This window comes from Pollicipes pollicipes, unplaced genomic scaffold (genome assembly GCF_011947565.3).
Source record: "Pollicipes pollicipes isolate AB1234 unplaced genomic scaffold, Ppol_2.1 Scaffold_3087;HRSCAF=3621_pilon_pilon_pilon, whole genome shotgun sequence".
NCBI lineage: Eukaryota > Metazoa > Arthropoda > Thecostraca > Pollicipedomorpha > Pollicipedidae > Pollicipes > Pollicipes pollicipes.
This window is the reverse complement of record NW_023596225.1, coordinates 46,212,036-46,224,118: the sequence shown is the minus strand read 5'-3', so window position 1 is coordinate 46,224,118 and position 12,083 is coordinate 46,212,036. Positions and strand designations below refer to the sequence as shown.

General features: G+C 49.3%; 1 protein-coding gene across 1 annotated transcript in view; it reads right to left on the bottom strand.

Moving 5' to 3' along the window:
* Positions 1-3,628: 3,628 nt before the first annotated feature.
* Positions 3,629-12,083, bottom strand: part of LOC119090264 (cuticle protein 19.8-like) — a 40,579-nt gene continuing 32,124 nt past the window's right edge. The window contains exon 4 of the mRNA XM_037213048.1: positions 3,629-3,688. Coding sequence (XP_037068943.1) covers positions 3,629-3,688 — 60 coding nt within the window. The remainder of the gene's footprint in view (positions 3,689-12,083) is intronic.

The following is a 12,083-nucleotide window of genomic DNA, read 5'->3' as shown; positions in this document are numbered from 1 at the left end:
CCGCTGCCGCCCCGGCACCGGAGACGCCGGGCCACAAGCCCGCTCCGGCCCCCTACCACCCGGCTTCTTCCCATAAGCCGGCCTCTTACCATCCGGAGCCCCAGTACAAGGAGGCGGCCAAGCCGTTCGCCTACGACTACGCCGTCAACGACCACTACACCGGCACCAACTTCGCCAAGAAGGAGGAGAGCGATGGCCACAACACCCAGGGATATTACTCGGTGGCTCTGCCCGACGGCCGCGTCCAGCACGTCAAGTACGTCGCCGACAACTACGGCGGCTACAACGCTGATGTCACCTACGAGGGAGAGGCCCAGTACCCCGAGTATCACCCCGCTCCTGTCTACAAGGCTGCTGCCCCGACCTACAAGTCTGTCCACAAGCCTGCTTACGGTCATCCTGCCCCGGCATACAAGTCTACGGCATACTAGTTACGGGATTAGAACGGGTGCCTTTTGAAATATATCCGTATGTGTGTCATGATGCTTTTCATTTCTTTCCACGCGTTACTTCAATGAAAAATGCGTGTTAAATGTGCGGGATGGACGGAGATAATTCTGGGTTTTTCACCTCCAAAGAATCTCTCATCTGGCTGTGATAAGCGACGTCCTCATAAACCGAAGCTATATACCACAATAATATCTATAATGACCAGCTAATGATGTCCTTTCATGGATTCGTGGTGCTTACAGCGTTGTATCTTTGGAAGCTCTTTAAATATTCTGGATGATTGCAAAGGAATTCAACATTTTTTTTTCAGAAACCAAATTTCTGTACTTATTACAAGGGGTGACCTATGGGAGTATTACGCTGAAACGGCCTGACAGGTGGTCTTACAGGTGGTCTTACTTGTGGACAGGTGGTCTCAGCACATGGTCTTATTGCACACCTCTGACCGGCAACCGTCTGAGGGCTGAGCAGATCTCCCTGGTCGTTGGACGACGTCCAAAATGTGACAAGCGTGTACGCTACGTATGCAGAGCTACGAGAAACCAAGCTGTCATTTTATGGGGTTATGTGACTTGTGATGTCTGTGTGGGTCATTAAGTCATGACGCCTGCCGTAAAGACTCGCAAGATATTGTTGTTTCCGCTCGCCAAGATAGCGGTTGTCTTCCTTGTCCTAGCGTATTCTAGAGCAATTTATTGCCCATATGGCGGTTGGGGAATTATGTTAAATATGCTTTGCGAAGCTGCACCAGATCATCAGCAGACGTGTGAGGACAATTTAGATGCGTCGCATCGAAATATGCTGTTTTCCATTTAGAGCCGCTAACTCGCCGTGGTCGGCGACTCGTGCTCAATCCACTCCCTGGTGCTCCTGTTCAGGAGGTGTGCTGCGCCGGCGCTGCGACGGCTCGGTCCGGGCTCCGCCGCTCGAGCCTCCTCGGGTGGGCCGGCGGCCTCCGGCGGGCCTCGCCGGCGCCAGCTCGTCTCGGACGTTCGGTGGATGTCGAGGAGGTCTGTCGGCGCGCGTCACTGCCATCGCCCCGCGGCTCCTTGTGCGCCGGCTGGCCACCTCGATGCCGAGCCGAGCTGAGCTGGCGGTCGCACGCGACAAATAAACCGAACACTGCCTGCTTGTTTGCGACGGATGTGGCCCCCGCGTCGCCCGCGCTGGTCAGTAAAGAGCTTTAATGCTGCTAGTCTATACCGTACGTCGATTATCGTGACTGAAAACGTTGGCGTAGATGTCATTAAAACATCGGATACGTACGACGTTTTGCGCCATGGTATTCGTTAAAATCATTTTGGGTGACAGGGCAGCTTGGGTGGACACCAAGCACCGCACCACATCTTTGAAATTCAGCTTATTGAGCTACCAAGTGGAAATACAAATTTTGGTTCTGCATCATCACTCAGCGATAGGACAAAACTTAGGTTTTCATCTTCAGTTTCGAGTTGCTGATGACCTGTAAGTGTGGCTGACTGATGAATATCAAGTGTAACTGACTGATGGGCTGCAAATGTGACTGACTGATAATTCAACAGTGTGACTGACTGGTGACCTGCTGCTGACTGATTGATGACCTATCAGTGTGGCTGACTGATGACCGGTTAGTGTGACTGTCTGATAAAGGCTAGTGTAACTGGCTGATGAGCTGCTAGTGTAACTGCCTGATGAACTGCGAGGGTGGCTGGATGATGACTTGTGTGACCCACTGGTGACTTGCTAGTGTGACTGACTGATGACCTGCTGGTGTGACTGGGTGAACGCCCGATATGGTACCACGTCGCTGAAATGCAGCTTACCGCGTTACCGGGTCGAAATAGCAGCTTTTCTTTCGGATCGTCTTGCGGCGATAGAACAAAGTTCAGCATGTTCATCTTCTGATTCCAAGGGCTGATGACCTGTCAGTGTGACTGATGGATGGCCTGCTAGTGTGACTGCTGGTGTTTTCAAGTCGCATCCAAGTACTTTAGAAGAGCGCCTACACTCACGCAGAACACTTGCACAAATGGCCGCCCAATTTGTGACATAACGATTAAATATGAAACACGTTCTGATCCAACCCTTGAAGTGATGTAGTTCTTGTCTAATGGATAATCGGTCGTGCGATCAATTTGGGCCGAATGCGCATGTTTGGAAAGAGTGTGACTCAAACACTGTGTCCTCGTTCCAGGTCAATCATGTTTAATGTGCAAGGACGAGTTAATCCAAATATTGCTTATGTACTGCAACGTGCACTACAGTACTTCTGGAATGCGACACCGCAAGTATTATCACATACCGTAGATCACAGCTGTGTCATCTTCCCAGAATGCATTACTTGTTGATATGTCTATACTAACAGAAAAGACCAGCGTAAAAAAGCACTGCTTTATCTAAACATTCCTGGCATGCACAACACATAATGTCACATAACAACGCATAGTTTCAAAACGTCAACACAACATGCTCGCTTTTAATACGTCACATCCGGCTTCAAGCTCGGGACAGCAACCTTGTGGGAAGGCTTGTAGGCAGAGGTCGAGGACTTATACGGAGAAGCCTCTGATTTGTCTACCGGGGTGGCAGATGTGTAGGTCGGAGCAGCAGATGTGTAGGTCGAGGCAGCAGTTGTGTAGGCCGGGACAGCAGTTGTGTAGGCCGGTGCAGCAGTTGTGTAGGCCGGGGCAGCAGTTGTGTAGGCCAGAGCCGCAGGGGTGTAGGAAAGAGGAAGGGCATTGTACGCAGGGGCGGCAGGCTTGAAGTCAGGCTGGTGGGCCTGGACAGTGGACTGGTAGGCAGGTGCTGTTGCCTGATAAGCAGGGACAGCTGTCCCGTATGTTGGGGTAGCAGGCTTAAAGGCGTGCTTGTAGGCTGGAGTGGTAGCCTTGTAGGACGGGGAAGTACGCTGATAAGCAGTGGTGACGGTTGACTGATGGGCGAGGGTAGCGGACTTGTACACGGGCTTGTAAACATTGGCAGCAGTCTTGTACGCCGGAGCAGCAGCCTTGTAGGCAGGAGCGGGGTGACACTCGGGGTACTGGGCCTCTCCCTCGTAGGTGACTTCAGCGTTGTAGCCGCCATAGTTGTCCGCGACGTACTTGACGTGCTGGACACGGCCGTCGGGCAGAACCACCGAGTAATATCCCTGGATGTTGTGGCCATCGCTTTCTTCCTTCTTGACGAAGTTGGTGCCGGCTTAGTGGTCGCTGACAGCGTAGTCGTAGGCGAACGGCTTGGCCTCCTCCTTGTAATGGGTCTCCGGATGGTACGACCGGGAGTCAGGAGCCGGGGCAGCGGCGGCGGCGGCGGCCAGGGCGGCGACGACGACCAAGACCTGGGAACGAAAATGTGATACTTTATACATAGTGAAACGCATTGCTGATCGGAACTGATATCAGATCTTTAACTGTTTTCGACAAGTTTCTCTTAGCTATGTAGCTCCTGCAATTATGATTCATAATCTGAATCTGACACCGCATTAATCTTTTATGCACACAAATGCACATGAGATGACCACCATAGCGACCAATATCGTAGTTTTAGCTGAATCACTTGTGCGCACCCTCATGCTACACATTTTGATGGCAGGGAATGCAGTGCAACTGATGCCTTCTCCACAACGCCTTCGCTTTTAAGCGCCAGCTCCAAGTCGCTGATGGCCTTAGGTCACGGTCCGATCCCTCCACATACGACCGTTTGGCGATGGACCCCCAGCTGGGCTCTCACGGCCACTCCCTGTTGGTCACGTCCGTCTCCGCACGCGGCAACCCTGCGGCCGCTGACCCGTCTCAGTTGCAGCAGCCCCGGGCGCCTACCGCTCTCCCCAGATCCGTGACACCGAGCTAGAACGTCGCGCCCCGAGGGTTGAGAATGAATGTTAAAGATCGAAACGGCAGCTAACCGTAGAGATAATGACGGGGCTAGATTGACTGCAATGCCGAATACGTCACATGTAATATCTGCAAGAAACGAAACTGAGTATCCGGACGGTCCGTAATGTGCAAAAGGCAAGCTGCCAGGCACAACTGATGGTGCAAGATAGAAAGAACATGTAGCAGCATGAGCAACGCACGTCAGGCACGATAGCGTGTGAAAACACCAGTTCATTAACACAAACCTTCACTTCCTTTACAGTGGATGCCGAAGTACATGAAGAACCATCGAGCCGCAGACCAGCCATGGTGCGTATCGCGATTCCACCTTCCATGCAATTCTCATAGCCATCGTCTGCTGTTGTTTCGATAAAGGCATGCTGCCGAAATATCAATCCATGCTTATCTCAATTCTCCTGTTCTTGTTTTCTTCGAGGAATAGGGCTATTACTACTGTCTTCTCTAGGTGGATATTTTTGCCTATGATATATACAACAAAGAGCTTATAGCCACATGACGGCATATATTCCTGTCTGTGGCATCGCACTACTGTTCTAGTGGTTTGCTCTTACTAGGAAAACTAAGCCTTTCCGTGTCAAATCCAAGTAGGAGACCACACCACAAAAATACACACGAGAAGACAAATGCCATGCTCTCCGAGGCATAGAGAGGTTCATTTTTCCGGGTGAGAAAGGTCATAAACATTATCACGAAATTTGAGCTTGAGCGGCTGGCATGATGGGAGTCAGGAATTAGCAAAGCTTATGGAAATACGACGTAATAAAACGATCCATATTCAACCCGCAGCAGCGGCGCCAGTTCAGCCAAGGATAATGGTTGTGGCTTCTACAGACAGATCTTAAGATCGCAAATTTAAGTATTATAATAGTTTTGCTTTTCACGTCCCGGTGACATGAAAACAAAGAAACACTGGAGCCATGCGCTACGTCTTTTCTGTCAAGAATCTATGACTTGGACTTACGGTCGTCACTTTTCTGTTCCTTGTGTTCGCAACGGGCCCATGCTAGACATCGGTTTGGACATGGACTTATATCGCATTGTTTGTTGTAGATGGACAGAAAACTTTTCTTCGTGCAGCATCATCCGCCAATCTCAATTCACCTACATGGCTGTGTTGGCCATCTATACGACCGGGTAAGATTAACCCTGGCTGTCCAGGCGCCATGTCAGGGGATGAATCGCTTTAACACGCGCCCGGATGGCCGTTTGGATATCCTTTGCTTGGGGATTCACTTTGACCCCCTTGAGATCTCAGGAGCCGAGAGTGCTAGAGCCACCAGCTTGACATGGTGTGTTGGCCTGAACATGAGCTCACTTATGTTAAAGCTTGATGCTCCTGTGTCGTGACCCTCGTGGCAAATAACGTTCAACAAATTTAAACTCCAGGCTGGTTTCTCAAATGCTCCAGAACCTAAATACCTAACCTAGAAGAATGGTCACATGCCCATTGAATGTCAGTGACATTGTTTGGCATTTTGAAGGTCATGCTGACCTAAATCATGGAAGGCTGCTTTGATTTTTGCATTTGAATAAGCGACAAAGATTAAGCAATGCGGTATGTTTCATAAGAAAAATGTTGCCACGGGTTATTTTAGGTCAGGGAGCTATTCTGACCTTTAGAAAGTGTATTGAAGATACGCAATGCGGTTTCTGTTGTTAATCAATTCAAAATGAGCACCAGAAGCGAAACAAATCCCGTACAGCAAGCCCTATAGTAATAAAACAGATTGGTTTTACCTTGGTCTGACCTTCATACCTGACTTTTGGTTGATTTAAGTTGCTCATTCAATTTTTGTGTCGACTAAAATAATAATTTCAGAGATTTATGATTTTGTCTGACACTCCTTTGTTGCATGATATCGAACGATTTCCTAGAAATTGACCTCGCTGAATCCAACTTGACCTGCCGAAGTCAGCGACCTTACAAGGTACATCCAAGTTTATGAAACGATACCAAACAATCCGCTATTCAGTTGTCTACAGCTATGCAAAATTTCAAGCGGCTAAGCCTCGCCTTCGAAAAGCATTCCGGAAAAAGCTTCGGAGGGTCAAGTGATCCCCACCCGAGTGCGCATTAAACACTTCAAGGCAACAAAAAAATTGGGAGTTGTAGCGGCTAGAAACGGGAACATCTTAAGAGTCCTCACGGGAGATGTCATGACTCCGTGGCCCAGTTAAACATCGAGAGCCCATTTCCACGTAACTGACACCTTGTTCACCTGGCGACACTGTAAACATACTGTACTCACTTTGCACTGTCCGGAGGTCGCTCCAAAACAACAGGCAGCAAGATCTCAGCCCTCAGACGGTCATAGGCTAGAGGTGTTTGGTAAGACCATGTACTGATATCCACCTGCCACGTAGTTTCAGCGTGATGCCTTCATAGGACACTTGTATTGATACAGAAACTTTGCTTCCGGAAAATGAAATTTATGTAATTCCTCTGCAATCAAACCGAGGATTTAAGGACCCTTGCAAAGATGACGCGCTCTAAGCACCAGCAATCCATGACAGGTCGTTGCTAAAAGTCATCACAAAACAGCATGTGGTCGTTGTCTTCAGTTTATGAAGACGTCGCTTCCCACTATCAGATCAGAGACATTTCCTGGTGGAAGGCATAGAATTACCTTCGATAAAACGACACGATTCGAAAGAATGTTGTTTATTGAAGTAACGCAAGACAAAAAACGAAAAGCACCATAACACAATCATGAATAAGTTTGAATAACCAGCCGTTCTCACCCTGCGACTAGTATGTCACAGGCCTGTATGCCGTGGCGGGATGGCTGTAGGTGGGCTTGTAGACAGGCTTATAAGCCGGAGCGGCAGCCTTGTAGGCAGGGGCGGGGTGGTGCTCGGGGTACTGGGCCTCTCCCTCGTAGGTGACATCGGCGTTGTAGCCGCCGTAGTTGTCGGCGACGTACTTGACGTGCTGGACACGGCCGTCGGGCAGAGCGACCGAGTAATATCCCTGGGTGTTGTGACCATCGCTCTCCTCCTTCTTGGCGAAGTTGGTACCGGTGTAGTGGTCGTTGACGGCGTAGTCGTAAGCGAAAGGCTTGGCCTCCTCATTGTACTGGAGCTTCGGGTGGTAAGAGGCCGGTTTGTAGGCCGGGGCGGGCTTGTACACCGGTGTATCCGGGGCTGGGGCGGCAGCTGCAACAGCCAGCACGGCGGCAACGACGAGTACCTGCAATGCCGTAGAAGATATGTTATCAATGACTCGCTCATTCCAGCATCCCTGTTATATTTCCGACCACGGTGCTTTTGTCGAAAAAAATAGCTAGCATCTGACAAGTTGCTACATCAACAATACAGCCCAAGCACATGCCTGCATGTTGTGTTTTGGTGGCCGAGCATGCAGTGAAACTGGTGCCTGCTTCTGCAGTACTTTCGCTTTTATAGGTTGGCCGCCAACCACCGACGAAGGCCACGGTCATTACCTCACTGAACAGACTGCCTCCCAGGCGCGCTATCATCTGCTGGGCTGGTGTCAACGTGGATTGGCGCGGATCCGTAGTCACTCCTTCATGCGTGCTCCCTTCTCGCCATGCGATGCGAAGCACATAAGATTGCTGTCAATGGCGCTACTCCATTACTAAACAAATATGATCTTCTTTACGTCATCGTTTGATTACTTCAAAGATCGTTTTTAAGTTATCAGAGTCTCCACCAGAGTTGCAACGTTAGAGTTGCCACTGAAGTGGAGAGTGACTCACCTGTCTGCTTCGCCGCACCGTAAAGTTGGCGTCGTTTATTTATGCGAAAAATTTGTGTTGCAAGAGTTCGTTGTGCGTGCATCAGCCCTTTTTGCGTTGTTCTTATATTTTATTTAGAGATTCATAATCTTGAGGTACATAAATGCCTATGGAATATATCACAAAACACGGCTTGTGATCGAGGCATGCAAACGACAGCACAATCTGGCTGTTTTCCGATTGTCTTATGACGTCATATGTTCATCATGAAATCCAGATCCAGCCGGATGGCGCATAACCACCTGTGACTGAATGAACGTTATGGGTCTAGGTAGGTAGGAAGGTGACCTGTCAATACAAAATATTATCCGCCTTATGTAGGTACGTGCGAGGCAAAACTCTTAAAGCAAAGACCTCCGCTTGTCTGGTAAAAATGCTATCAGCCTATGTACAGAAAAAGCACACACACCTTCTTCCACTATGTAACTCCCTTGCCGACAATGTCACTGACGCACTTAGCGCAGACAAAATTGAATACAGCAGACAACAGACACGCCACGCGCGCCACTCCCCGCACCACCGGCGGCGTCACGACCAGGGGGCGCAAGGTCGTGTAAGTTCGAAGTGCACTGCAATGGCTTGCCGCCTGAGGTTGTCACGCACTTCATCAAGGTTGTCGTTGAATTCTGCACTATCGGCTCACTGGTTACATACGTCTCTCACTACGTTGATTTATTATTGGTATGAAGGCACAGTTGGTTAGAGCGCCTGCCGTCCGATTGGCTCACCTGTGGCAGGGTGGGATGGAGTCGCTTTAGGCTCTCGCCATTTGCCCTTGACAGGTGTGGCCTGCGGCCGGTGGCAGCGGTCGCGCTAAAGATCGGTTGTCGTCAGAGGGCAGGATGAACCATGCCGAGCGTTGCGGCACGTTAAATTCTCTCCAATAAATTCTGCCGTTGCCTGGAATTGCGCGATGGGATGGTACGAGTCAGGGCTCACACAACAAGCGATACATAGCCTGGGCTCTGATGCCAGAAATCCATACATTCAGAGAGTTCGGATCAACTTTTAAAAAAGGCAGCTCGATATTCGTGCCGTCTCATTGTGTGTAAGGCTCGTATGCTAGTCTTCAACTTCCATGGTATTGCATTTTAATAGCTTGCCGCCTGGGCTTGCAAGGCCCACCATCATGTTTGTCAAAAAATTATACGTTACTGGCACGCTGATCATGTGCACCTTCCTAAAAATGGCTCGTTGACTATCCGCACGAGTGTTTTAAAAATGGCTTGGTGACTATCCCCACGACTGATTCTAGTCTCCGTTTGCCTCTCATCATTACGTCCGGGGTCTGGCGGCGAGTTGCGCATGCGTATTAGAGTCTTGGCACCAGTGACGTCACGCTAACGTTAAGCGAAAATAATGCGAGAATCACCAGCCCGTTTTACCTTGTTCTTGTTCCGCCATTGGTCCCGTGTAAATATGCCATTAGTTGGTTATATTTATTTCCATGTTCTTCTCGTCTTTTCCACCAGAGGCATTTTTATTAACACCCTTATAAAACGCTCCCTTGTCCAATTCCGTGGCTCCCTATACAAGCTTTTCCAAAGTAGATCATTTACGCCACCTTTTTGTCGACCAGCGCATGTTTCCGAAACACCAACGCATCTATCCCTCCATTTTCCTGCTTTTCTTCTACGAGGAATAAAACTACTTTTGCCGTTTTATTTATACGCATAATGTTCCTCCCAATTTCACTCAACAACCTACGTGATTTTGATTTCCCCTTTATTAGAGAAATGGGTTACCTAGGTGCCAAAAACTTGGACACCATGGAATGGTTGGGCTTCGAAGGCTTTCACCTAAAGTTATTGGGATAAACCAAGATTTCGCCTACACCACAACCGGATATTGTCGTGTAAACCCTTATTATGTGTGCGGCAATATTGTCACATTTGAAAATGACGTATCCCAATATGCGTGGGGTCGAAACGTTTAAGGACGCATCTCATTGCCGTGAAAGTCAATTGAGAGCTTAATTAACCACCAAACACTTCGAAACAAAACATGCATGCACATGCATCTGCTTGGGCACCCAGTGTCTGCTCCCGCCTGCGTTAATATGAGAAATGCTGTCTGGGATGACATTTTAATTGCATAAACTAGCACAAATCTTCATTTTCATAAGCTTACACCATTCCTCCGTTCCCAACTTCTGAATTCTCGTCGCATTTAACCCACGTCACAATTACTTTCGGATGAACAATGACCAGAAATGAAGCGAATTGGATGTGATATGATGAGGCCAAAATGCGACTTGAATGCGGCCAGAGAAGCTGTTAGTTGGGAATTTAAGGGAAGTACAACTTGTTTCAGCGCATCGTTCCGAATTGCTGGCATGATTGTTTTAAATTCAGCGCATTGCCAAGAAAGTTCGATACGAACCTGCTGCGTCATAAGCTACATGTTCTTTGTCATCTATCATCCAGCTCACCTGTGCAAATTAAATGACGTCCATATACAACGTCATGGATCACATTCCGGTCAACTCCTAAGAGGTGGGCGTGTACCAGGAATTCCGTGCGAATTCGTCAGCGCAGCCTGTGACACCGTTGGAGGCGTCCGTTCACTGGAATCTGACCATGACCGTCTATCAGTGGTTAGCGGCCGAGCTATAAAAGCGAAAGCACCAAGGGAGTAGACACCACTTGTACTGCACACCCGGCCATCAGAACACACCATGCAGGTAGGTGCTGGAATAAGATCATTGATATGGTGGCCTGTTTACTGCTGGACAATCTATTTCAAACCATATTCGCTCTGGGATTAGCGATGTACCTTGAAATGCACAGATGTATGGTAGCAAACCTGCGGTGTTTAAATTACTGCTTGATCCGTCTAACATCCCCTACGACATTGCAGGGTTTCGTCGTTGCCGCCGTGTTGGCCGTCGCCGCCGCCGTCCCAGCACCGGAGACGCCGGGCTACAAGCCAGCTCCGGCCCCCTACCACCAGGCACCCTCCTACAAGCCGGCCTCTTACCACCCGGAGCCCCAGTACCAGGAGGAGGCCAAGCCGTTCGCCTACGACTACGCCGTCAACGACCACTACACCGGCACCAACTTCGCCAAGAATGAGGAGAGCGATGGCCACAACACCCAGGAATATTACTCGGTGGCTCTGCCCGACGGCCGTGTCCAGCACGTCAAGTACGTCGCCGACAACCACGGTGGCTACAACGCTAAGGTCACCTACGAGGGAGAGGCCCAGTACCCCGAGTACCACCCTGCTCCTGCCTACAAGGCTGCTGCCCCGGCCTACAAGTCTGTCCACAAGCCTGCTTACGGCCATTCCACCCCGGCATACAACCCTGCGGCGTACTAGCTACAGTGCTAGAACGGGTGCCTATTGAAATATATCCGTATGTGTGTCATGATGCTTTTCGTTTCTTTCCACGCGTTACTTCAATGAAAAATGTGTGTTAAATGTGCGGGCTGGACGGAGATAATTCTGGGCTTTTCACCGCTAAAGTATATCTCCTCCGGCTGTGATAAGCGACGTCCTCTTAAACCGAAGCTATATGCCACAATAATGTCTATAATGACCAGCTAATGATGTCCGGTCGTGGATACAGCGTTGTATCTATGGAAGCTCTTTAAATTATCTAGATGATTACGCTGGAATTCAACATGTTATTTCAGGAAACAAAATTTCTGTATTTAATACAAGTGGTAACCTATGGGAGTATCACGCCGAAACTAACTGACAAGTGGTCTTACAGGTGGTCCTACAGGTGGACAGGTGGTCTCAGCACATGGTCTTATTACACACCTCTGACCGGCGACCGTCTAAGGGCTGAGTAGATTTCCTCCCTGGTCGTTGGACGACGCCCAAAACGTGACAAGCGTGTATACTACGTATACAGTGCCACGAGGAGATCAAGTTGTCTTTTCATGGGGTTATGTGACTCTTGGTGTCTGTATAGGTCATTAAGTCATAGCGCCTACCGTGAAGACTCGCAAGATATTGTTGCTTCCACTCGCCAAGATCGCAGTTGTCTTCC